Below are 27,140 nucleotides of genomic sequence, written 5' to 3' on the forward strand. Positions count from 1 at the left end.
CCTACGCTCATTATTTACCAGCACTTTGTCCATCAACGGCTTCACTGGATTTCGTGTTCACGCGCTCTCCGCGGAGGGCTACCTCTCCGCTTCATGTATCAGCGCAATTACATTAACGAGCTCTTTAGGAAGTCAAATTAGCCTTATGCAAGCTATGAAACCGGATCGGGGGTCCCACGTCACTATGACGTTCTCGAAAGCGACCAGGCTCTGGAGCAATTCCGGTAAAAGCTCCTCCTCCTCGTGTGATTCACGTGCGGTTAGCTCAGCGACTGCGCGGAAGAGCCTGGCTTGCGAGGCTAGTGCACGTGGAAGAGGACGCGCAGCCGAGTCACTACCGACCACTCCTGCTCCTGCAAGTGCCGTGTCTGTCGCTGCATCGAAAGCCAAACCACCAACCCAGCAGCTCGGTCAGATGTCTCTCTCTGCTGCTCGCAGCTTTCCTCCCGCCAAAGGCACTGGCGGCTGTGGCGGCGGACGCAGGGAGGACAGAAGGAGTCGGAGAGACGAGCAGGACTACAACCCAATCAACACTCGTCCGGTCGACCGAGAAAACAAGCAAGGACTGACGGGAGAGCAGATAGACATCGTGGCCAACTACTTCGCGCTGAGAACTCTCCCGGAGTGGAGAATTTATCAACACATGGTCGAGTTCTCTCCCGACATTCCGATGATTCGAATGCGTCGCAGAATGATAAGGGAGCACGACGACGTCCTGGGAAAGACAGTGGCGTTCGACGGCACGATTCTCTACCTCACCAAACGCTTGCCGGAAGAATCCGTTACTCTGACGTCCAAGAAGGTAACGGACGGTTCAATGGTTACTATAACCATCAATACGCTTTCCCAGCAACCTTTTGATGTCTTCATCAGATCTGTCTGATCGTAAAACTCGGTCTGCAGTGTACTCGAGCGGATCGTTTCCGGGATAGTCGACGCTCCACGGCACTTTGTCGTCTGACACCGGAAAACGCACTGGTCCTCCTCCTGGATAGTTACCGCGACTTCTGCATTTAGAATGGCCTACTACTTTTGTACTGTCCATTTAGAAACGTACAAAACTTCATGGGACAACAAGATCTCGCCGCATACGCAACAGAGGGGAGTACACGTACGTACAGTACACAGACTCTACACGCTACTTAGCCTCGTACCCAGGCCCTCTTGCGCTCCCGGGCGCGCAAGAGGGCCTGGGTACGAGGCTATGTGTTAACGTACGGGGTTTCTGCATTCTCGCCTTAGCGCGTGATCCAATACAACAAGATTAATATCAATAGCTCTGGCGTGTTTCGAAGGAGACCCCGCTGTACGTACGGCGGCTCGTGAGTGTTTACATCTAGATGTCTGGGAGAGGTAGAGCAAGGGGACGCGCCCGAGGCGCTCCCCAAACGCAGCCAGTGGCGGAACCAGCCAGAAGACCCGGCGAGGCGGTCGAGGGTGCCACAACTCAAGCACCAGGCAGAGGCCGTGCACGTGGAAGAGGACGCGCAGCCGAGCCACTACCGACCACTCCTGCTCCTGCAAGTGCCGTGCCCGTTGCTGCATCGAAAGCCGAACCACCAACCCAGCAGCTCGGTCAGATGTCTCTCTCTGCTGCTCGCAGCTTTCCTCCCGCCAAAGGTGGCAGCGGCAGCGGCAGCGGCGGTGGCGGTGGACGCAGGGAGGACAGAAGGAGTCGGAGAGACGAGCAGGACTACAACCCGATCAACACGCGTCCGGTCGACCGAGAAAACAAGCAAGGACTGACGGGAGAGCAGATAGACATCGTGGCCAACTACTTCGCGCTGAGAACTCTCCCGGAGTGGAGAATTTATCAACACATGGTCGAGTTCTCTCCCGACATTCCGATGATTCGAATGCGTCGCGGAATGATAAGAGAGCACGACGACGTCCTGGGAAAGACGGTGGCGTTCGACGGCACGATTCTCTACCTCACCAAACGCTTGCCGGAAGAATCCGTTACTCTGACGTCCAAGAAGGTAACGGACGGTTCAATGGTTACTATAACTATCAAGCGGACGAGCGAGCTGCCCCCGTCGTCTCCTCAGTGTCTACAAATGTTTAATGTTATCTTCCGCAGGTACGTTGTCACAGTTTAGCAGTAGGATTTGGTTACAGTGTCGCGTTGTTGTGGATTTGCGTTTTGCAGGATACTGGCGAAGGTGGGCATGCAGCAGATTCAGCGTCACTACTTTTCTGCGAACGAGTCGGAGAGAGCGACGTTGGCGGCTCACAGGTGAGTGAACTGCTCTGGCGGTCGCGCTTATCGCACTTCGGACTGCCAGAGCGGCAATGCAAGACGCCCCTAGTACATACGTAACACTTCACCACAATTCCCACGTCTCTTAATTTTTGTACGGACTTTAATCACTGGTGTATGATGTGACCCATGCCGCAGCCTATGCCAGTCCCATTTGTACAGTAGAAAAGTAATATTGTCACCCTAGATGTGGATACTGTGAGACATTGTTTTAGTACTTATGAGGGGCTGTGAATGACTTGGTAGTTTGATTATGAAATAGAAATTAGTTAAGTTAATTGATTAATTAATTAAATCGTTCTAGACAAGCTGTTCAAATTAATTATTACAACTTTTAAGCAAATATGTGGAGATATGCTAGATTGATGTGAAGTGCTGAGAGGCTGGTAAGTAGATAGAGTGGTGGTTGGTCTCAGATTTATATAGCACAACAAGAAGTAACACATATTTTAGATGCTTCTACTCTGGAAATGATTTCTAAAACAGTTTCAGGCATTAATGTGATTTAATAGACTATGCCTGAAGTAACTACTAGCAGTTGTTTCATTAGCACTTTCATATGAGGTAGGTGACTAATTTAGAATTCATAGTTTCTCTTGTAACACTTACTATAGAAGAAACCTAAATTATCTTTAGTATTGTTAGAGCACAGGTGTCTACAACCAAATTATTTTGAGTTGACAGGGACTACTATAGACATGACCTTACACCCTTTTCACATATCAGGTAAAGGAGAGTGAAAAGTTTGAGTCAGCTGAGGGCGTACTGTGTCACTTTAGTTTCTCACAGAATTTAGCTGTTGCCATTTGTTTATAGCTAGAAGTGGCAAACGACTTTCTCTGCACTGTTAGCTTCTCATTTATAAAATCGCAATTTTAACTTGCTTTGTACATTCATCTAGTATAGTGTGTTTAGGAACTAAACCTATAAGTTCCTCCCAGCTAGCTTATTCCCTTAGAAATTTATTACAATAGCTCCTGTTAGGAAAGCCTACTAATGTGCTACTAACAACATTTTGTGTCAGTGTGTCATGTATCAATGCTTGTGGTGGTTTATATGTCCATCTAGTGTCTAGAAAAGCAATCACAGTGTTGGCATGTTAATTAAACTGTTTGTTGATAATGCTGTCAGCTACTATGACCTAATCTAGTTATAGAATGCCCTCCCACAAGTGGCTTCCAGGGTTGAATTTAGCTCGGGTGTAAGTTACTTGTACTACTAATCTGAGTGTAAATTTAGTGTTTGAAGTACTCCATACTTAGAAGCAATGTTGTAGGATGGTCTTGCTTCTGTTGTCACCACACAGTCACTTAATTAACCTCTTTATGCAGCAAGATTTGTATTGATGAATGGTTGAACTAGATGTACGCTTCGTAGTCAATTTTATTATTATAACATTGTTAACTTTGGTTTGTGTGAAGGCTTGAGATTTGGCCAGGTTTTGCCACCTCTATTCTGCAGTATGAGAAAAGAGTGATGTTATGTGCAGATGTCGTACATAAAGTGCTTCGTACCGAGACTGTACTGGATGTTATCGCCGACATTAGCAGAAGTAATCCTCCCAACTTTCGTGATGTTGTTTCAAAGAAGCTGGTCGGCTCTGTTGTAATGACACGGTAAGATTGTGTGTGGTCTTAGAATGTCACATAGATTTTTACACCAGAGCAACTACAGCCTGAGCCTAAATTAACAAAAGTTTACTTCTCACAACTGAGTCATGTCCAGTTGCGTTTAAATCCAATGCCCTATGACCACTTTCCACAGAAGTATCTAGCTGTAAGTTAATTAATGCATGAAACTACTATAACTTACAAAAATCGTAATCAATTTGTCACAAACTATTATGAATTAGACGCCATTTTGCTTCCATGCTTAGTACACTGTACTTGTAAAATCCAGAGTGGAATATAAGGCAAGTTTTGGTCGGGCATCATGCTCTAACAAAAGATGTTGACCTAATATTTAAATTCTAGGCATTCACTCTTATTTGATTTCACAAAATTTCTTGTAGTTATTGACATCAACGTTTAGTTCCATTTCTTTATTTGTTGCATCCTGTTCACTACTGTTTATTTGCTATCAAACTGAAGTGCGTTCACGCATTAGAGAGACTGGTGGAATGTGGCCATTTGCGCGACAAAGATGTTGCCCTCCGGGCGGATATTGATATCAATCGAAAGCTCTTCACTTGCCGGATCTAATTACACTCACTGTTGGCTACAGAGACGTAGCTGAAGTTAATAGAGCCAATTTCCTGTATTTTAATGAGTTAGGGGGCGGAGAAAGGCGGGATTAGGGTTAATTGCATAAAGCTAAGTACATAACTGTTATAGCTAGCAGGCTGTTAACAGTAACCCAACACAGTAAACTTCCCAGTTGAGGTGTCAGCTAGCTACGAAAGAGTGCGTCTAGGGTCCGTTTCTACTCTTCATCCTTGGAACTTTCAGTTTCAGAGGACGACGAATCTTCTGATTCAAGACCAACTTTGAATTCAATGACCATCTGCTCTACAACGTCGTCTAACACACCGGGTATTGTCCTGTAATGCTTCTCCACCTTCTCACCTACGTGCCTCACGCAGTTTGCTCACTTTTCCACAGTAATGTTTGCTAGACCTTCTCTACACAGACGCTTGATGTTTTCCATCGTAAACCCACCAATCCCTGTGTTGTGCTGTGCAGCATAACTGTAGGTCAAAGTCCTCAAATGGATGTCATCAACGCTCAAGAATGCACTAAATGGCTGGTCAGTTTGGTTCTGGTATGGTCAAATTAGTCAAGTTCTTGTGGTTTCCAGACGCTTCTCTGAGCCAGAAGTGAATGAGTGTATGTATCTGGTACTTAAAGCTGTTCCTAGAAGAGGCAACTGACACATACAACCAGTGAGCGCATAGAAACATCCAGGTCTGTTGTCATGGGTTATAGCAAAAGTGCAATTTTTAGTATATCATTGCATCATGAAGCAAACCGCGTTTCAAGCCGGCGAGGCAGCCAGAGGCAACACGTTCATACGTACACTTTCACAATATAGTTACCTAGTTTGTCATTGACACCAAACACTCTGAAACATAGATGCTAATTGCCTTCTGTGACAACATAACATCCGTTTACACAAGCACTACGCCACGTCTTAGGATGTACCCTACATTCCACCAGTCGCTCTAATTCGTGGACGCACTTTACAAACTGTTACAGTATTACAGTGTTACAGTATGGTGCACTCATGCATCTGGGGATCATTAACTCTATAATTAGATTTTGCCTCTGCTCTCGCCAGTTGTCTAGATGTTTGGGTTGCTCATTGATTCCCAACCATCCATGCAATAACTATTACACCTTGACCAACCATGTAGGTATGTGCAAAATTTTGGTCAGTCATGAACACCAGTTGGTCAGTCATATTCCACACTGAAAATCTATCTATAATCGACAAAGCGGCTTGTGAACAAATTGTGGGACATTGGTTTTGCTTCTGGTTATGCAACATTAGTTTCTGCTAAAACAATTGATTTTATATTGGCTGTTGAAGGCAGGTAAGTTTGCATTGCAAAACCCAGTTTGCATTAGACCTGTAGCCTAATTAGGACAATTCATTGCAGTGCCACTGTACACTGCATGCATACAATGTATATGTGTTGGCATATCTAAGTCAGAAGATAGATTGTGGTGTAAACTGTGGCTCCTATGACAGCAGCGGGTTTTCTACTAAATCTTAGTAGGCTGCAACAACAACAACAACACGTTGACGTGTGGTAGTAGCTTCGTACTTTGAGTGAAGTTGGATCTTCTATTGCTATGAATACATATAACTGTCTTTGCCTTGGTTTACGCGCTTTTACTTTTAGTGTGGAGGTCAGTATCGGGGTTTATTTGTAGGTACAACAACAAGACTTATCGTGTTGATGACATCGATTGGGATACAAAACCGACCAACAAGTTCAAGCTGTCGAGAGGGGAAGAAATTTCGTACAATGAGTACTACTTCAAGGTCAGAGTAAAGTACAACAGTAGACACTTACAGGGCGTTTGACAAAACTTTTCATTTTTGTCTGTTAGCAATATCACAAGACTCTGACAGACATGAACCAACCTATGCTGGTGTCAAAGCCATCCAAGAGGGTGAGTTTACACACACACACACACACACACACACACACACACACACACACACACACACACACACACACACACACACACACACAAGGAAGGAAGTGCCTGCACTCTGTCAATGTGTGTACACAGCACAGCATTCAACATGAGAATTTAAGTCTATTAATTAAAGGGAGTAGGAACATGATCATATTCTCATTATTTCAAGCAGCAAACCATAATGAAGTTCTATTATTTGACAAGATATGTTAGACAGAATCAATGCATAGCAGGTGAGGTTTGATTTAGATTAGAAAAACGTCTACATGGTGGATGTCATCGGGCAAACTACAATGATTGTGACAGCCATGTACATATCTTCATTTCATTTCTAAGGGTGAACACTAAGTGCAACTCTAGAGAGCGGTAATGCTTGTTTGGCCTATAAATTTGACTGGAAATCTGTAGATTAGATACGGGGTGACTCAGGTCTCACTGTATTTTGCATAGATTGTGTATGAGGAGTGTCATTCTATGACGTTTGAAGAAATCTGTTTTGTTAGGAAAGTCGTGGAACAACTGCTATTGACAGATTAAACCTTGTGCCTGAACTGTGCACTATGACTGGTGAGTTGGTTGCTCTATGTTGTATTGTGGAGACTAAATTTCAATATATTTGTACAGGTCTAAGTGTTGAGATGCGTGAAAACTTCAACCTGATGAAAGATATGGGACAACATACCCGTGTTGCTCCTCAAGACAGATGCAAACACTTGCAAGAGCTGATGAACAAGATCAAACACAATGATGAAGTCAAACAAGAACTAGATGGATTTGGATTGGACTTTGAAGGCTCACTAATGACGTTCAAAGGCAGAGCTTTGCCACCAGAGAAGATCTTAACCTTTGATCGTAGTTCGACCTATAGAATGGGAGAACCTGACTGGACGCGAAGTCTTCGTGATGCAAAGTTGTTGTCTTCTCCAGCCATTGACGTGCGTTGTGATGTTGTGATTATATTGGTGGTTCCTTATTTAGTTCTGTGTAGGACTGGTTGCTGCTGTTTACACGTCGAGATGCACAGAAGGCACAAGATTTTGCCAAGACACTGCAACGTGTTGCTACCCCAATGGCCATACGAATGACACCACCAATGATGTATGTGGAGTCACCTGTTGTGTGTATTGTTAGTTTTTATCTCAGCGGAGTCTGTTGTCATTCAACTGTGTTTTTATGGTTACTTAACATGCTGAAAATAATGATTTGGGGTTCTCTAGCATGCATGAGACCAAAGGAAGTTTGTTGACTGTACACTCAAACCTCCCTAATCCGGACATTATGGGACCAGCGGCTGTCCAGGTTTTAATGTGCATTAGATCCTTGGAATCTCAGACAATTTTAATGTAAGGTTTGGTACTGTATAACGTCATACCATTCCTGCATACAGTATGCGTATAGAGTCACACTTGTACTAGACTGTAATGTACATGTGTACTTTGTACGGCTCATGCCAAAGTGCTTATCCTAAATTTGTGCATCTTTTGGAATCATATGCTAATGGATAATATACCAATTATTTGGTAGTTTAATAGTTTACAAATATGATTTTATTTATATTTATTGGTTATTGCACAAGTGATGTAGTTGTCTTTATGTCAATAGTTGATTGTGTTCGATGTGTATTCAATGTTGTTGTCTGTGAAGCATTTGTTGTTGTCATTTCTGTGTAGTTCTCATACATGCTGTTGTCTGTTTTCTTTTTGTAGGGTCACTCTAGATAATGATCGAACTGAATCTTATGTTCATGCTATACGACAAAACTTGACTCACAATACTAAGCTGGTCAGATAGCAATGTTGCTTTGACTAGACATACTTCTCCTTGCACTAACGTTTTGATCTATAGGTGGTTACATTGCTGACAACCAACAGGAAGGACCGATATGATGCCATCAAGAAGGTGTGCTGTGTAGAGAACCCTGGTAGGTCGCTGTAGACAAGTGTGTGTGTGTGTGTGTGTGTGTGTGTGTGTGTGTGTGTGTGTGTGTGTGTGTGTGTGTGTGTGTGGTGTGTGTGCAGATTTGTGGTGGGTGTGTGCAATATACTGTCTAGTAGTACTGTAGCCTACTGTAGGAAATATGGTTTGAGGTATACATTCATGACTGGCTGTGTTTGATATTATACAGTGCCATCTCAGGTTGTCGTGGCCAGGACTATCTCAAAGCCACAGATGTTGATGAGCGTTTGCACAAAAATTGCAATTCAACTAAACTGCAAGTTAGGTGGTGAAGTTTGGGCTGTGGAGATTCCGGTAAGCGGTGATGACTTTTTTCTACAGGACGTCAATTTCTAAATTTCCATAAACTAAAGAGACATTTTCTCGCATAATGTGCATAATGGCTGCATATGCTGATGGAAGTGACAAGAACTGAAACGTGAAGTTACAGTTGAGTCCAGTTTTGCCATAGGGCCCTCTTCAGTGGTCTGTCCAGTGCTAAAAAATAGGTAATCAAGTCGTCATTTGACGAGTTAAATTTTACAACTGACCGACTAGCGTTGTAGTGTAGGTCATCAAATGACTGCTATAATTAATTAACAGACCAAGGCTAGTTTGTAATGGCTTTCTCGGTATGCAGGCAGATAGCTGTACTGTACTGAAACATGCTCCCGGTTGACCCTCCCATTGGGACAGTTGTGACATGTACGCGTAGTAAATTATATTACACCAGCAGCATACGTTGACAAACTGCTCATATCCCGGATAGTGAAACGGGGAGTGCAAGTACAGGCATGAAGTTTATGACCTAGGAGCACGTGAGGAAGTGGAGACAATGGTAAATCCTGTAGGTCGAAATAGGTAAATATAATTTTAGTAGCACAGACAACTTCCGCAATGTGATATGTGAAAGTCTGGTTGAAACCCCGCCTTGTTTTGACAAAGGTGGTATGCGTTTAATCACTAATTCAATTAGCTATCGCTATTGGGAAGATGTTTTAGCTCTGTCTAGTGTAATACAGTAGGACACCACTGATCTGACTGGCATGGGACCAAAAGGAGGTTGGATAACTGAAAACGTTGGATAACTGACGCATTTTGAAAAATCACTGCAGAATACTTAAAGAAGCTCAACATGTAATTGTACATGTAACAACTAATACAGTACATCTTTGACTAGGGAGAACACTAATGGGAACTGTCAAGACTTAAAGTAACCACTAATCTTAGTCTGCATCAATGCTTTTGCTTTTTTTGCTGTAGTTTTCATCAACAGCCCATTCAGTAGGACCATTGTGCTTACTGAAACTTCAGGTTGTTCTTCCAGGTACTGCAGAACTGTTTCTAGAGCTTCACATTTAATTTGACAACACGCGGATCACGGATACAGTACTGTACGCACAGGAATCTTATAGCCTAGCGTGCGCACAGCCTTGCAGTTCAGACAAGCCATGCACCATTGGATAATCTGTGCTGTCGGATAAGTGGTGTCCTACTGTACCTCATATCCATTGGCTCAGCAGTAATGTGTTGGATACTCTTGGTTGCATGCCAATTTGAAGTGCAGAATACTATGCTGCATAGTTGTACTAGACTTGTACCCAGTCGTCTCCTCGCGTGAGCTGCAAAATGGCGGTATACCACTAAATATGATTGATATCAACATGACATCCTAGGCTAAAAAATTTGACGACCTAAGAGTTTTGGAAACTCTGGCAAATGACGTCAACTAGTTGGACCAATTTTTCGAGCCCTTTCTGTCTCACATGAACACTAATAAAAGGATAAGGAGGCGAGCGGTATCGTCATCTGGATATGTTTCATGCTGTCCATGACACGCGATCGCAAGAAACCCTCTTCAGCGTTACGATAGAAAAGCGTTGCCGCCTGATATGTATGAGTAAGTTGTTCATAAGTGGTTCAGCTACTGAACCAAACAGCATGCTTTGCAAACTGTGATCTAGGGTAGATATTCTAGAAGTTGGAGTCCAGATCCAAAATGTTACAAACAGGTTCGATAGAATTTATCATTTAATCAGTTAAAAGCATACGTAAGCATACCTCGTTCTGCAAATACGTTAAATGTCTCAATTTGATTGTTCGTAACCAGTAATCAAAGGTGTATGCGGGGCACAATGTACTATGTGGCCGAAATGTTCCTTTAAAAATAAACAATGCAAACGCAAAAGTAAAGTAGTTGGTGTTGTGTCAGCAGTGCTAGTGGACATGCATTAGTACTCGTAGTTTTTGTATTACTTGTTCTTACTCACATGACAATTGATCTGGATATGGAAAAAGTTGCATCTTACAGCATGCATGTCTTTACAGTTGAAGAACACTATGGTTGTTGGATTTGATACATACCATGACTCTGTGAACAAGGGCCAGTCTGTGGGTGGATTTGTTGCATCAATGAATCCGTCATTCACCAGGTGAAACGAATGGTTGGTAACTCAATCGACAGAATTGTTTGTATTGTCGTTTTTCAGGTATCACTCCAGGTGTACGTTTCATCAGTCTGGTCAAGAGTTGTTTGATCAGCTGGGAACTTGCATGACTTGTAAGGCAGTCATTGTTAAATTGTGTGTAACTACCTCTAAATGCTTCTGATAGCTTGCTTGAAGAATTATGAAAAAATCAACGGCGTTCTTCCTTCCAAGATCATTTTTTACAGGGATGGAGTAGGAGAGGGCCAGGTAGGAATTGTGATAGTTGGTTAATTAATTAAGTAGGGGTGTAAGAGAAGTTTGCTGTTATGCGTGATACCACAGCTTGGTAAGATAGAACATATGGCCACAAGTTCAAAAAAACAGTACTCCAATTGTATTTATCTCCAATGCTTGTAGATTTGGAAATGTAATCCCTTCGTGATGATGCATGCTTGTAACGGCATCATGCATGCCTTCATTTTAGCATAACCTATAACACTAGCACATAGTTAAAGATGTGCCCATTGAAAGTTTTATGTGGCTTTTGAATGTCAATTTGCAATTACAGATTTGCATTACAGAAAACATCAGAATTATGATGTAATGGCTGATTTAATTAATTAAGTACAAACTCCAAGACAACTGCAGCACAATATATTGTGTAGTTGTTTCACAGAAGTTTGATTGTTTATGCCTTTCTTGTTCAGTTGAATGTGGTGAAGGAATTTGAAGTTGCTCAAATCAACACATGCATCAAGAGAATCTATGAGGAACGCAGGGGAGCTGAAGAAGACCCGAAGAAGATTCCATTGTATGCGTTTTTGCTTTGTACTTGCTCATAGAAATGTGTTTCAGGTATTAATAATGGTAGTGTGAGTTGTTTCATGTCTTTAGTCCACAAGTTACTTTTATTGTTGTCACTAAACGGATCAACACTCGCCTGATGATGAGGAGTCCTGATGGTAGCTTGAGGAATCCATATGCTGGGACTGTTGTTGACCATGAGGTGACCAAGCCAGAGAAGTGAGCACTTTGCCAGTTGTGGTAGTTACAAGTGCATGAGCTGCCATTATTAGTAGAACCAACCCTTCCATATTCGTCTCCAGTTTGTACAATTCTTGTAGAATGTGTAATTGGCAAACGTTTAGTATGTGTGATGCCAGGCATGTGTGATTAGTCTATGGTGTTCATTTGATTGTTTGTAGTAGTTGTGTTTGTGTCTGCTTTTCAAGTCAACTTTAGTTCATTACTTTAATTGAAACACCCCCTATAGTCAATCAATATGCTGACTGATATTCATTTTTAGGTTTGACTTCTTTTTGGTGTCACAAAGTGTTCGCCAAGGGACAGTGTCACCAACCTATTATAATATCATTTATGAGTCGTCATCTAGTTTGAAGGCTGATCACATCCAAAGGCTAACATACAAGCTGACTCATCTGTATTACAACTGGCCGGTAAGTGAACTTTGTAACCATGGTACTAACAGATGAAACAGTGGAACTTGTAATTGCAGGGAACCATTAGAGTACCAGCACCGTGTCAGTATGCGCATAAGCTTGCTTTCTTAGTTGGTCAGTCTATTCACAAACCTCCATCTCTTGAGCTGTCAGACAGGCTGTTTTTCTTGTGAGCTGACTACAAGTCAGAAACTCTATTCTTAGATGTGAGATCAGACTCTACTACGTTCCTTTTTGATTGAAAGTTAAGGTGGCTGTTCTAGTTCACAATGGTGATAATTAGAAAGGTGTTGAGTTATGCTGAGTTGAGTTAAGCTCAGTTGAGTTGAGTTATGCTGTTTTATCATTCTTTATGTCAATTGCTTCTTGCACTAGAGGCTTTTGCTGGAGTATCAGCCAAACTGTATGCAACCTTGTGTTGTGTATTTTCTGTAATAAATATAGCCTCTAGAAATCTAATGGATATGAAACGTGTGTGTGTTTCCTCTAAAGTTCAAATCCACGAGGATTTGAAAATTCCAATGGTATGCCATGTACTCTAGATTACTTCCCAAGCATTACATGAATTGATCCACCAGACATTCTCACAAGAAACTATTGAATACTCAGAGCCTCTTGTACAGAATGCTAATAGACTACTATGCTATGATTCATTTGTAGAAATCAACCAAATTGTTAAGTTGTCCTTTGATCGTTTCTATGACATCCATGGCTTCCATGCTATGTGATGTTACACCTAATTTGTACATCAGCTCAGTCAAGTTGATCACAGGAATGAAATGAACAGTTTGTGTGACTAATTGTAATACTAAGCGATGACTGGCTTGCATACGAGTTGATTCAAGAATTGCTTTCAGTGTTTGTGCCATGCAAGCTGGTTGGAGTGTAATCAGTCCGTGAGAGGTCTTCTCTTGTGTAACAACTTTTGTAGACTGAAGATCAGACAGAAACTTCTCAACGAGTTCCAACTCCGATTTCTTTTTCACTATAGCTTGATGAAGAGCAATAGCTGCAACCCCAGTAATGGACTTCATAGCCTCTTCCAGCTGATCAATTTCTTTCTGCAGAACAGATTGCCGTACTTCGCTCATTTGCAATAGCTGGTCACCTGATTCAAGCAAGGCACCAGGTGGTGGTGCATCATCATGCTCTTCTGTTTCTACAAAATATAAATGCATGAAATTGTACACAGCATACACTTACACTCAACCAGGCTAAGCCCTTCTCATCATTCCATTACTCTCTCCTATAAAGTGTGCTAGCCATATGATGGCATAGGAGAGAACAGTGAATAAAACTCTGAAAATGTTCTGACACTTACCAACATTAGGTTGATCTGGTATTTCAGAAGTTTCCTTTTCTAAATCTTTCTTCTCAATCTCATGCAATTCTTCCTCTGTACTCAAATTAAATGAACCAAAATTGTCAACTGGTGGCATTGTCTTGTCTTCAAAGCACTGCTGACTACTGGATGATTCCTTTGAAACGTTGACAACTTCAAATGAGCCATCTTCTCTTCTCTTCACCGTTCTTCTTGTCAAACTCAACAACTGACCAGCCATTGAATCTACCTCATTGATTGCACTTGTTTGGAAGTGATCGATGAAATTCCTTGACTGCCAAATACTAATCTCTACCACTTTAAGTGCTTCTTCTTTTGCCAGAGGCTCGTCAAATGACTTAAACAGCAACTGCCTTATTTTTTCTACACCTTCTACCCATCTCTCTGACATACAGTTTGGAGGCATTTTGTCCCAATTGTCCAAGTACTGAAACACCTTATCCACATTCAATGTGTCTCCTGATACACCAGACTGTGCCAGTATCTGCACAAAGAAGGGGTATGAAAATACACCAACCATTTCTTTTGAAACCCTCAATGTCAGCTCAAAGTCCATTTGCTGGCTGACCTCACCATGTATGCTACTCAGCTCAGACAGCAAATACAGACTATGTTCACCTTGATTGGCACTCAGTGTGTATTTTTGGATCGTCTGTTTGGCTTTGTACCAAGCAGCTCGACAATCACCATTAGTTTGCATAATGTCAAGATGCAATGCCAGATACTCAACACAGTCAATGCCCGCATAGATGTCTTCTCGCAGGAGGTTCAAAGAGTCTTTAGAAGCAGTAAAAGTCAGCAGAAACACCCGAAAATGAAGATTGTATGCCAGCTGAGCTATTAACAATGGAACGTTGTCTGCAATAAAAAATTTCATTATCTTGTAAAATTCATTGCTTGCAAGACCACACATTGTGGTATGTCAACTCTTTGATACTGGTAGGCAGCAATTGCACACTAGACAGTAACTAAGCCATGCGTTGTCTGTCTGCTACTAGCCTGCCTTACTTCTGTCCAACCATCTGTATGTAGAAAGTTTCTAGCGTCATCCCCTGGGCCACATGTTATTCCATGTGTTGTCCGTCATTAACGCCGTCTTTCTCTACTATGAAAGATCAATCTTACCCAGAGCTACTAAATCTTCTACTCCGGGACAAACAGTAGTTCTCAACTCTTCCTCAGCAATTTTATGGAATTCCGTCAAAACTGCTCTGTGTGGACTAATGTCAGACATCACCATTCTATGCATAACTCCTCTTTGCTAGAAATCAGATAACAGATCACATCATTGCAGTAACATACAAAATCATCACTCACTCCTGGTTGAGAAATAAACCCAATTCGGTTAAGAAACTGACGCGTCCGCATGGTCTCAACATCAAGAGCACATATGTTCATCTCACCTATTTTCACAATCACTAGTGAAGATGATGACACATTTCTGCTAATTCAGATAACTCACGGGGATTTAGGGAGTCACTTGACCCTGCAGGCTGAGCAAGATCATTGATGACACAACGATCAATTATTTTCATAAACAATCTATATGGGTAAGGTGACACTACTGACTTCAGTGCCATCTGAAAAAAACAACAGCAGAGGTATTAAAAATGGCTGTTTTGGCTCTACAAAGAGAGTACAAACCAGTGCTTCTCGTACTGATCTTGACAATTCACTGCTATTGGCTGTCTCAGGGACAGTCATGTGGACAGCAGTTGGGTCAATAGAGAGCTGCTCAGAATCAACTTCAGGTTTTAGACAGCTTCTCGCAAGGCCTTCTAACTTTCCAGTGGTAGAAAGTGTGTTAGGCTGGAAGTGGTAAATGAAGTTTCTTGTCTGCCAAAGAGCTGCTGCAGCAAGTTGCCTCATGTCATCACCATTGATATTTCCATCAAGACTTTTCATCAGTAGCTGACGAACTCTGTCAGTACTAGCAACAAATGTGTCAGTTGGGCACACTTTAGCTATCACATCAACACCCTCCATGTATCGTACTGCATTGTCTGCTCCAGGTTGTGCGTTATGGTAGCTCAGATTTGCAATCAGTTGAACAGAGAAGGTATATACATACACCTGTGCAACAGACCATGCAACTCTTCCTGCCAGCTCTGCAGCAATGGCTCTAGCAGTCTCCATGAACAGTTCTTCCAGCTGCCGACGTGATGAAGTATCAACAACTTTCACAATTTGCATCACTGATTCTTTTAGAGTCTGCCACTTCAAGTAACACAAACTACCCGGTTGTACAATGTTAAGTTTGCCGCACAGATGATCTACACAGTTTATGGATGCAACAATGTCCTCTTCCAAAAGAGTTGCCATGCTACAAGTTATTGTAAGAGCAAAATGTTCCAAACGTAAATGGTAATGATAACTGAGATGAGCAACTAACAAGCAAACATCATCTACAAAAGAACATTTCAAATCTTAATTACACAACGCTGCCATTGATTCTTCTTATTTGAAAAGGTTAAACATTGACATATTCTCTATTACAGTATGCCTGCTACCATTTTGTAAATTGTCACACTGATAATAACTATGGGTAGTCTATCTGTCTGTTCATAGCTCAGCTCTTATACATGAGTGGTAAAAACAATTTCAGCTATGAGCCATAACTTGATAAGAAATGAGATTCGTAAGTCACGTGATTAAGAAAGTAGCATACTCATGGAGCACTTCCAATCTGCGTATGTCTGTCTGTATGCAACTATGTGTGTTTTGGAATGTGTCACACGTACCAGTGCAGTCAAGATGGCCTAATCACAAGGCAGTATTCATCACGTTTAGTTATGGCAGCCAAAGACAGTGGATAGACACCCAATTACAAACACCCAACGTGGACTTTTAACTTGAACAGTCTAATTTATGTTAGCAACTCACATGGTCTTGCTGGAAATGCACAATTTGCACAATTAAACGTACTCATTTGCGACAATCAATGAGAAAGCAATCGTAATTCCTGACTCAATAAAATTATACAAAACTTGATTTTGAAAAACTGGGGCAACCACCATGTCCAATATGTTTTGAAGCTTGCGATTTGACAATGACAATGTATAAAATTTGTGGCCACGTGAAACAACACTCACTTTGTACGATTTATCAAATGACACACATGTAAGCTAAATTTGTAATACTTCAACAAGCCAACTGTGGTTTTGCAGAAGATTCAAATTGAATAATGGAAGAAGTTCGTTGTGTGTGTTATTATCAATAACAATCTGCCTTCAATCATACCATATGTGACAACCGCTTGCTTTCAATACTAAGACCTTCGGAGTCAACTATCTAGTCTAATGATATAAAGATCAAAAAATAAAAAGCCATGTTCGTACAACATGGAGACAGCAAATTATGCACGAAATTCAATAACTCATGAACATGCAATAACTAGAAAACCTGTCCTGAAAAGTTTCTCCAATAGACATTTCAATACAGTATTATGATCACTGACCTTAATGACTACACCTTGTTTATGACACAAATTAACATTAATTAATGGTCATACAGAACTGTCTCGACTGACTGTCTGTCTGTCTGTCTGTTTGTGTAAAGTTAGCGCTTGTTATCGGTAGAGTAAGCGTTCAAATAAAACAATCTGTCTGTCTGTCTGTCAATACATATATTTCTTATACAAGGCATTATTACAATCTGCCTGTCTGTCTGTCTGTCCGTCCATCTGTCTCTCTGTCTGTCAATACATATATTTTCGAACATTGAACTATTATACATCAACTGCAATCACTATAGTAAAGTCCAACTACACAGCAATTACAAGCTCCTAAAGTCTTCAAACTACAGCTGCACGCACAAGAAAGAATACTAGTTAATAGAAAGTAGAGTTCAAGAGTACACCAGTGAGAAACAGGTAGAAACATGACTGTCTGTCTGTCTGTCTGTCTGTTTGTCGAAATTTATGTATTTCTTAAATTACAAACAGCATAACTGCATTCAGCAACCCTTAATTATGTCTTACTTCAGAAAGTCACATACAATTCAAAGAGCCAAAATCTAAACATATTATATTGTTGTCTACCTGGCTGCCTGCTTGTTCAAACAGTATGTTCATATAAAGTTCATACAACATAGTAAATCGTGGTAAACAAGACACACCAATGCCTTTCAATGATTCAACATTGGGAGGAGGAATCTTCCTCAATTCTTCTGTGGCTAACTCATGAAATGCTTCCAAGACTGATCTATTGTTTTCCTGGTGGAGCATCACTAGTTCATAACCTTCCAGTTCCTACACAACACGATTACTGTAATATCAACATTATTAGAACCTCACCACTTCATCATGTTGCTCTGTACTTAATTCTAAGCATGAGCAGTAGCAATCACTTTACATCCATACCAATGTCATGATAATTCAGAAAAATACTGATTGATTTGATTAACTACATAATATATTAGTTAATTAATGAATCAATTAATTAAGTATTTGAATCATGCAGCTACAATTAAAATTACTCAAGTACTTAATTAACAACTTTCAATTTGGTTATCATGTATTTGTTATGTTACACCCACACATATTAATTACCTGTACAAATCCGTTACCTGAGGCGCTTCTTCGTAGCCAAGAATATGCACCAGTTCCCGTGCTACAGTCGTATCCGTTTCAACAACGCAGAAGTTCGCCTCTCCTAGAAAACTAACAATGCTTAACGCGCGTTAGAAAACTTGAAAGCCTGCTTACGTGGGTTCAAGCAGCCCACAGTATTGATGGAACATGCTAGCTGGTCTGTCACAGCGCTGTCAACCACTTTCAGAAACAGTCGATACGAGGCCAAATTTGTACTGCCCTTCAGTCGTTCCTGTATTAAGTAATTGAAATAAACAGAATAATGCGTACTATACATAGTAGGTTTGTATACCAAGACACCCTTTACTAAATCTCTCACGCCCGCATTCATCGTCTTAGCTAGAACGACAACTGCGCATGCGTGTCTACTAAAAACCCTCCCTCGGAGCCCTGCACTTGGCAATCGTGTTTCCCGGTTTTCGTCTTCGTTTGTATGTACGCTACAATTCTACTGCAAAACACTAGCAACTTTCCTAACTTCCTAATTGGTGCTTACATCTGAAAACATCCGGGAGACCGGGCATGCGCGAAATAGCCCGCTCGGTATGATTTTCTCGGAGCTCTAGCAAACTTGAATGGCGTTCGTGGAGACAACAAGTTCTGCAGATTCAGTCAGCTACCAGTCTATTAAACTACCAGAGTCTGGTTCTCATCTCTTCCCTGCTGTTGTGCCTTCACCAAGAGAATCACATTCACCTTCGAATTCTGTTGTGGGAAGCGACATCAACAGCTCTGATACCTCTGATTGGTTGCAACGCTTTGAGGAATTGTGTTCCTGGCAAAAGAAACAGCAGGAAACGCTGCTTAGCCAACAACAGTTGCAGCTAGAGAAACTGAAGAAAGAACAGCAGCTGGCTGCTCAGAGACGGATGAGGCATCATCAGTCAACTCGCACAGATAGTATTGATTCTAAGGAGGTTGTTGGCGTTGGTAGTGAAGGGCCTGATGGTCAGGTCGTTGAAGAGCAGCAGACTGTGTCTGAAGAGGACAGGATAGATGGTGAAGAGGCCGAGTTGGTAACAGAGAGACAAGAACAAACTAACGTGTCTGTCGAAACTGATGAGGAGGTAAGATACATGGGATTGGCGGTCATAGATGTGTACGTATGAGTACATGCAAGGTATAGTATGATCTAGTTGGCAGCTCAATCTGGTGGGTTTCAATGGCAAATAGGAATGCAGTGTTACTGGAAACTAATTATAAGTAGCATTGGCACACTATATTGTAGTTGGTCTGTTGTAACCATCTGGTTTGGGTCATCGGCTATGGCTGCCATAGCTTGTCCATCTGCTCTAACACTTGACTTTGACATTTATGACTGAGATCAGTTGATGCACTGTAACTACACTATTTTATTCATTATTGGAATCAATTTATGCTTAAATTTATGCTTAGTGTTCTGTTTGCTTGTCTTCATAATCACTACAAACTTTACGTTGTGGTAGTGCTTGTACCTACTATTGCTTGTAAATGCGTGAATGATTGTAAATACATAATTTTGTTGCCACTAATCACCTTTTTTCCATATGCTGAATGTGCTGCTGGTCATTTCAATATCAATTCTAGTTGTAATGTTATAGACTTTTATACTTGCATATGCAAATCTATTCCATGTGTTGTTATATATCAAATTTCATGTTTTTAATTGTTTGCTAGCAGGATGAGAGTATTGAACACGAACACAAGGAGCCTTCAGTGAACAAGGATGATCGTCTGTTTGATGAGCGACCACTTCGACCAGCATTTGGGGAAGACACAAAGACCTTTACTGAGTTTGTTGAGAAGCAACTCAGTCGGGAGCAACAGGTGAATATCTTAATGCTGCAGTTACAGTTAATTATTTAAGACATTGTATTTACATTTGGTAGGCATCTTTGCAACGTTCTTCGTTATCTATGGAAAAACAACCGCGTACTTTTTTGCGAAAAGGACAAGGTCTGAATCGATTTAATTCAAAGAGTTTAGCTGTGAGGCAAGAGTTAGATACACCTGTGGTGCAGACTAGTGAGGAAACTAAAGTCAATGTTCAAGATGTTCAAGACGACACTGCGAACTCAAAATTGTCTGAAAGGAACTTGAAGGTGGATGACTCGTTTTATGTTCGAACAAGTTACAGGCAGGAAGTAAGTGATACTTGTTTTGTCTTTAATTCAGTGCTGTGCGTGGCTGTTTGTTGTGCTGTCAGTATAATGTCACTGCGTCAGGTATCCATTTGGTTGGTGTCTACAATCACAATCAATTTCAATTTTTGTTAAAATTTTACTTTCTTGATTTTGTCTTGCTATTTGTTGTCAGTTTGTTCATTTGTTTGTGTGTATCAATGTGTTTGTTTATGTGTCTATTTGTCTCTATTTTTGTTTGTCTTTTTGTCTCTGCTGGTCTGTTTGTTTGTTTGTATGTTGTTTGTTTACACGTGTGCTTTACAGGTTTGCCATGTGATATCTTTAGGTTGAACAAGAAGAACTGGCAGATTTTGAACTAATGGAAAAATTAGCAGATCAAAGCTCATTTTCATCTCAATGTTCATTGGTGAGGAAGGTTATGACAAAAGGAAACAGAAAACAATCTGAGGGAAGCAAGAGTATGCCAAATACACAAGTGTTTCAATCAGATGATGTCAAGCAGTCAACACAAACAACAGATAATTCAACTGATACTGAGGCAGAAGATGTAACAGAAGATGAGACTGATGAAAGTATTTCATCTTTGTCTGATGTAAATTCAGTTGATTTTGAGCAACAGCAAAGGCAAGGTTTTATGTCAGGTGGTCAACTCTCTTCTCGTGCAGTTGGAGTGGAGTTTGATGACAAAGAGACATGGGAGGAACTGCTTCCACAATCTGATCAGAATCCAAAGCCAATCACATCAACTCCACCTATAAAGACTGTTGTGTCTCGACAGCGTAAGGTCTATCGATTATCCACCAATGGCTTACATAGTCTAAAGGGTAGTGAACAAGTTAGTGATGGTGCACACAGCAAACCTGAAAATCACTTTGAGAATGACAAAGAGTCTGATACAGTGAGTCATGACGGCGACAATACACTAGTGTCAGAGCAATCTTGTTCTGAAGTTGAGTCGCATGGTTTGGTAAACAACAGAACTGAATACGGCAAGTCAGGTGGTAGTACGCTTCCTCATACTGTTTTATCACCGCCTCCAACATCAGCTCTGGTTAACAAGCTGTTTCCAAGTTTAAATGGTATTCAAGCTCAACTGAAACAGAACTATCCACACAGTCCTGTAAAAACTGTCAGGCCTGTTTCTATAGTCCGAGAAAATGGCACATCAACTGATGAGGTCTCTGCTATTGCTGTGAAGCAAAAACTGTTGGAGTTAGAAAAGGAAATTGAAAGATTTAAGCGAGAGAATGTTGCTGTTGCAAAGTTGAAGGAAGACAGGGAAAAGGTAATAAATCTGTCTTGACTAGATTGATATAGTTGACAACACTTATGCAATGTGAAAGGCATTGTCGGAGTTGGAAAAAGCAAGAGTCAAGTTTGAAAATTGGAAGAAGGAAGAAGTGTCAGAGTTTGAAGCTTACAAAGAAGAGGAACTAAGGAAGATTAGGTGCTTGAATTTTGCTCACTAAACTGTTTCTATCATGTGGTGCTGTTGGTAGGCAAGAAAAGCGTGTGTTTGAGCAATACAGAATGTCAGTTCAGAATGCACCTGATCGTCAAGAAAGACAACAAATTGCAACTCTAAAGAAAGAAGTAAGGGTTTGGTTTGGCAGATAAAGCAGCACGTGTTGCTTAGTCTGTGCTGTTGCCGGCATTAACAGACAGCTAGGAGGTTGATAGTAATGATTATTAGATTATTAACATTTTGCTAGAGATGATCAGTTATTGTTGACTTTATCTAACTGGTTTGGTTGTCAGTCTAATTTTTCTAACTTGATGTACTTTGTGAGATTAGAATTTGGAACTGTGTGGAGAATTGGAGAGGCGAGAGGCTCGCTGGGCAGCAGCTAATGAACGATATCGAAGTAAAATTTCAGCTTTAGAGCGTGAGAATTCCGATCTCAAGCAAGAGCTTAAGGTGATGGAAGAGCAACGTCTGGTCCAATGGACAAAAGTACTGTACATTATATAATATGTTGCAAGAGGCATGCTGTATGCATTTGCTTTGGGAATCAGTTTAGTGTATGTGACGTGTTGACATCGATGTGTGTGGTCTTTGTTAAAATACTGTAGCTGGAGTGTGTAGATGAGATTATGTGAAAAGACAAGTTTGTTAATGAGTGTGGCTTGCTATGTAATAAGCTCAGTAGACTTGTGTGGTATGGCTTACTTTGGCTAGCTACTGTTTTATTTGGGATACTAGTTATGATTGGTCATTTAAAATTAGCTAATCTTTTAGTTGTTTGTAGTACTAGGACAAACCTTTGTATCATAAAGATGACTATTGAAAGTTGAAACTATTGATTGGCAGTACAAGCAACCATGACATTGAACTTATTGAAACTTTTTTTGTTTGTAGAATCTGTACAGTACTATGTTAGACTTTGTTTAAATTGTTTGTTATTTGTTATTGGCATTGCTATTATTGGTGTTGTTAATTTAATGTTGTGTTTTTCAATTTTAGCAGCTTGAATCAGCAAGTAATGGGGAAAAAGAGGAAGTAAAACAAGCAAATCAGAAAAGGCCTACTCAAACAGCTGGTATAGTGCTCTAAAGTGCACTGCTTGCATATTATTGGTGATACTTGTTGCAACATTGATCTTGAAGCAAAAACAAGACAGTCTGCTCAGATTGAGCAAAATGGAAGACGCAAAGATCAGAGTAAAGAATGTACCTTTGCCAGCAGGAAGAAAGGAACCGTAAAGACATCAAGTCATCCTGTTCAGCAAAATGAGCAGAAGTTTGTATTTGCATCTTACCGTACGGTTATCACAGTAACCTGGCAACTGTTGTGTGTAATAGAATGCATGTAAAGTCACCAAATATAGTGACGCGTTTGACAGAGCAGAGTAAGTCAGTGAGCTTCAGTGATGACAATGCAGCATCTGGCGAGGAAGATACGTCAAACAAAGAGAAGACTGGCAGTATGCGTTCTGAGGTGCTTGGAAGGAAGATAGAGCATTCTGATGGCAGGGTTAGTGATAATGCTTCTGTTGATGTGCATGAAAGTGTAAAAATGGCTGAGGACTTCCAAATTTTGAGAGGTCACAAGTTTGTAATATTATTAAGACAGTACACACAAAGAAAGAACAATAGTAGGAATGCAGAGAGCTGCAATGCAAGAAGTGTACACTAATGGACATAATTGCCAAATGCATAACATTTATGGAAACTCACTTTGAATGTGTGACAGTGCTGACTATGACATGCAACTAGGTTGAACTAGTGAGGGCTGATGGTTCGAAAACTATTAGTTATTCCAATGGAACGAAGAAAGATGTGAGCGCTGATGGTCTAAGTGTTGTGCTTTCGTTCTTCAATGGCGATGTCAAGAAGATAACTCGAGACCAAAAAGTGGTCAGTAGCAGGTCTGTCTTCGTGACATGGCAGTAATGGAATCTCATTGTAGGTATATTATTATGCTGAGACAAAAACACAACAGACAACTTACCCCGATGGGTTGGAAGTAATGGAGTTTTCAACGTACGGTTTTTGTGGCTTTTCAAAGTCTTGGAATCCATTCTGATTTACTGATGTGTTTTTGTTTTAGCGGCCAAGTAGAAAAGCAGTATCCCGATGGCACCAAAGAAGTTATTTTTCCTGATCAGACAGTGAAATACCTATTTGCTGATGGCTCACAAGAAAGTGTCTTCACTAGTGGTATAATACAGAGAGTTACACCTAGCGGTGAAGTGACAATCGAACATCCAAATGGGCAGCGAGAGATACATACACGTCAATTCAAAGTAAAATCTATGTTAATGGACTGTGATGTTATTTCATTTGATGGTTTGAAATGTCAGAGGAGAGAATACCCAGATGGTACTGTGAAGACTGTATTCACAGATGGACGACAAGAGACACGGTATGCGTGTGGTCGAGTAAGGGTAAAGGATGGATTTGGTCAACTAGTTGTTGATACAATGAACAGTGATTCCCCATCGCAAAGCTAAGTCAATCAAATAGGTGTAAATTTTCTTGTATGTTTACTTATCAATATATTAATGACTGAACATTAACAAGAGTAGCTGAGTTAGACTCGTACCCAATCCTCCTCATGCATTTTGGCACGTGCTTTTTGTTCCACTTGCCACAAGATAATTTTAGCTCGGTCAGGTCATGGCTCATGTTGAGCTTACAAGCAGATGCAAATAAGTGCATGCACAGGAGGCATGTCGAGTCGCTGGTCTACACCGGCGTTACTGTACTCTAGTGCTTGTGCACCTCGGGTAATAAACCAGTGTGCAGTGCTGGAATTGATGCGTTCTTGATGAGTCGTCCTATATCCATGGCCTGGTAATGGTCAGTCAGACCTTGTCAATAAGACTGGGACTCAACAAAGTTTGGCATTAATTCATTAATGGACAAGATGCAAAACACTTTGACTGAGAGATCATTTACCTAGATAGCCTTTTGAGAGCTGATGTGAACGTAGTAGCCTCAATTAGAGAAGTCTGTGCTTAATAAATGATCAAATTTAGTTTAGTATGTGCTAAGTTTAGTGTTGATTGGTGGAGCAGTTTGTGATTTGTGTTCTGTGGACTCAAATGCAACACACACCTTGTTTGAAAGACACTGCTACAATCATGGTGCTGACAACATCTGTGTCAGGTGTTGATATTAAAGTTGCAACTTATGCTTGCATATTCTTGAAAAACTGGATTGAAATCCAGAGAAGACAGTTGCTAGATGGATTCTCAGTTAAACATGACAAAATATACCAAGGACTTTAAACACTACATAAGCCCCATCTTTAATAGACAGTTTAATGCCTACAAAAACCTTTGGGAGTCTTTCAAGATTTGAAGATCTTACCAGACTATTCAGACTTACAGTATGCCCTCAGTCATCCAAACTGTGATATCGGGCATTGCAATGGGATAGTGGCTTGTAAGTGGAAACATGCAGTTCATTTTGTTTTACTAAGCGTCTACGTACATTCCCAGTTGCTTTTTAGAATGTTACCATGGAGTCAAGGAAAATGTGTAATGCATACTCTTTATTAAATGCTAGCATATATATGGGATCTACAGCTGTGCAAACAGACAAACTGATGTCTTATAGCAAAACTAGTTCATATTCTAAAAACCTTTGATTGTCTAAGTCCTAGATTATCTGGACTGTTTATCTGTCCCTAGAAAGGTTCAGATAATTGAGTGTTCTGAATATCATGCTTTTCTCTAAACGTCAACATTTCTGTCAAGTGTGCAAACACAAATCAGTACAAGTAAAGATGTTTTCACACTACGTGTGTGAGTAACATGCATAGGCTGATGCAGGTTTGTAAAGTAGGGGTTCACTCAATGTAACAAAGTAACGAAGAACACATCTCCATTATAGACACGAAAATGATAGACAAGAATTACTGCGTTGTGTAATGCAGAGTATGGTAGCTACCAAACATCTTATATCAGAACTTGAAATTTTACACACAAAAATTGGCTCAATAGTAATTTAGTTTAATTAATTAATTAATTTATAGTATCTCATTTTTGATTGACTGGCTAGTTTAGTTTGAAATATTTTAATTGAGATTTGAAAATCATAGAGAATTTTTCTAAGATCTGCGGTAGACTACGTTGATGGCTAGTTCTACAAAGCATTAACTATTCTAGTTTATATCCCGTTTACACCAGCACCTGTAAGCGGGCCAGCCAGTGCTGGCTCGTTTTCTATGGTACGTGTAAACGCGGGCCGAGCCGTGCTTGCTCGGCTCGGTATTTCTAGCCGGGCCAGCGCACGCCAGCCCGGGCTGGCTCGGGTCAAGTACATGGTGTAAACGCAGTGCTGGAAAACGGGCAGCTCATTTGGTAGTCTCGCGTGGCCAGACTCCTTTCCGCCGCGTCATACTTCCGCGTGAAAATGGCACAAATAGCGTAAAGCGAGACGGAGACTCTGTCTTATCCAACTATGGAGCGACCAAGATGAGCAAGAAGTCTAGCTTTTGAACTCCGTTGCTGCATGTGCGCAACAGTCGCCTGGCGATAGACCTACGACGTCTCGTATATGTCCTACGCATTCTCGATATGACTGTTGTAAAGCCATAGCGAGCAGCTTGGCTTCTGTCCGTTGCAAACGTAAGCTAACGCGAGCTATGTCAAGCTCAAGTAACTAACGCACGTTAGTGACACGCATTGGCTTCCTTCTACATGTACCAGTGGCGGATCTAGAGGGGGTTCAGGGGGTTCGTGGAACCCCCTAAAATTTTGTGACGTTATGACACGGAGATGACCGCGTACCAGCGGTGCTTGTTACTTCCTGACGTGACTCGCAGCTCACGTTTTAGTTTTGAGTAACTTCACACGGAGGTGCAATACAGATTATGAACTTTCGACGTAGGTCCATCATCGTCGGACAGTACGAGTGAGTCGTACGGTACTCCTACTCTTTCTACATTAATTTATGGTAACTTGTTTTCAATCCTAGTTGTTCTCCAACAACATGTTTCATTTACTTCCTTGCAATGATAATGTTTCAAAGTAGTTATTTTCTATCTTATGAAAATATACTTCCACTTTTGATGGTCACAACATTCACAATTTCATGAAACCATATATGTCTATAGAAGCTTTCTTCGGAAAGAAAAGAAAAAGCGGTAACATTTGCCTGTCTAGCGAAAGACATGTATAAGCTTGCAAGATCAATTCAAATTCTTCAGTACTGTAGATTCATTAACGTATACGTCAGTTCTATGGTATAGGTGATTAAATAGCTAATTTTTATCTGGAGGCGTGGCTGATTCTAACCTTTGTGACGTCACGGAACCCCCATTCGAAAATCCTGAATCCGCCCCTGTCTACGGAGTGCGTCCTGTAAACGCGGGCTGGAATACTGGGCTGGCGTGGCTCGGCG

General features: G+C 41.1%; 4 protein-coding genes across 7 annotated transcripts; 3 read left to right on the forward strand and 1 right to left on the reverse strand.

Annotated features, from left to right (window-relative positions):
* The first annotated feature begins 308 nt into the window (after positions 1 to 308).
* Positions 309 to 1,129, forward strand: LOC134194261 (piwi-like protein 1). The gene is made up of 2 exons (XM_062663188.1): positions 309 to 802; positions 874 to 1,129. The coding sequence occupies exons 1-2, from the start codon at positions 416 to 418 to the stop codon at positions 1,015 to 1,017; spliced, it is 531 nt and encodes a 176-aa protein (XP_062519172.1). The 5' UTR covers positions 309 to 415; the 3' UTR covers positions 1,018 to 1,129.
* A 130-nt stretch (positions 1,130 to 1,259) lies between these two features.
* Positions 1,260 to 12,695, forward strand: LOC134194831 (piwi-like protein 1). The gene is made up of 18 exons (XM_062663809.1): positions 1,260 to 2,080; positions 2,150 to 2,236; positions 3,682 to 3,876; positions 6,136 to 6,247; positions 6,316 to 6,378; positions 6,912 to 6,975; positions 7,033 to 7,343; positions 7,397 to 7,506; positions 8,115 to 8,190; positions 8,254 to 8,329; positions 8,534 to 8,658; positions 10,672 to 10,775; positions 10,833 to 10,903; positions 10,957 to 11,039; positions 11,480 to 11,583; positions 11,667 to 11,795; positions 12,079 to 12,229; positions 12,289 to 12,695. The coding sequence occupies exons 1-18, from the start codon at positions 1,341 to 1,343 to the stop codon at positions 12,403 to 12,405; spliced, it is 2,718 nt and encodes a 905-aa protein (XP_062519793.1). The 5' UTR covers positions 1,260 to 1,340; the 3' UTR covers positions 12,406 to 12,695.
* A 144-nt stretch (positions 12,696 to 12,839) lies between these two features.
* On the reverse strand, positions 12,840 to 18,496 carry LOC134194822 (uncharacterized). The gene is made up of 10 exons (XM_062663797.1): positions 18,458 to 18,496; positions 18,280 to 18,397; positions 18,141 to 18,226; positions 17,691 to 17,823; positions 15,219 to 15,979; positions 15,037 to 15,154; positions 14,892 to 14,977; positions 14,700 to 14,835; positions 13,554 to 14,432; positions 12,840 to 13,391 (listed from the first exon to the last, which is right to left on the reverse strand). The coding sequence occupies exons 1-10, from the start codon at positions 18,494 to 18,496 to the stop codon at positions 12,883 to 12,885; spliced, it is 2,865 nt and encodes a 954-aa protein (XP_062519781.1). The 3' UTR covers positions 12,840 to 12,882.
* A 165-nt stretch (positions 18,497 to 18,661) lies between these two features.
* On the forward strand, positions 18,662 to 24,332 carry LOC134180608 (centromere protein J-like). Of its 4 annotated transcripts, none has more exons than XM_062647815.1 (14): positions 18,662 to 19,232; positions 19,822 to 19,971; positions 20,034 to 20,288; positions 20,614 to 21,573; positions 21,632 to 21,735; positions 21,788 to 21,881; positions 22,084 to 22,206; positions 22,753 to 22,828; positions 22,896 to 23,028; positions 23,091 to 23,262; positions 23,505 to 23,645; positions 23,698 to 23,771; positions 23,839 to 24,034; positions 24,092 to 24,332. In XM_062647815.1, exons 1-14 carry the CDS (start codon positions 18,741 to 18,743, stop codon positions 24,239 to 24,241), a joined length of 3,120 nt encoding a protein of 1,039 aa, XP_062503799.1. In that variant the 5' UTR covers positions 18,662 to 18,740; the 3' UTR covers positions 24,242 to 24,332. The 4 variants fall into 4 exon arrangements, with proteins under 4 accessions (XP_062503799.1, XP_062503805.1, XP_062503792.1 ...); XM_062647821.1 differs by having other exon boundaries at positions 22,756 to 22,828; XM_062647808.1 differs by having other exon boundaries at positions 18,663 to 19,232; positions 19,825 to 19,971; positions 22,084 to 22,242.
* The last annotated feature ends 2,808 nt before the right edge of the window (positions 24,333 to 27,140 follow it).

The sequence above is a fragment of the Corticium candelabrum genome, chromosome 1 (assembly GCF_963422355.1).
Source record: "Corticium candelabrum chromosome 1, ooCorCand1.1, whole genome shotgun sequence".
Lineage (NCBI taxonomy): Eukaryota > Metazoa > Porifera > Homoscleromorpha > Homosclerophorida > Plakinidae > Corticium > Corticium candelabrum.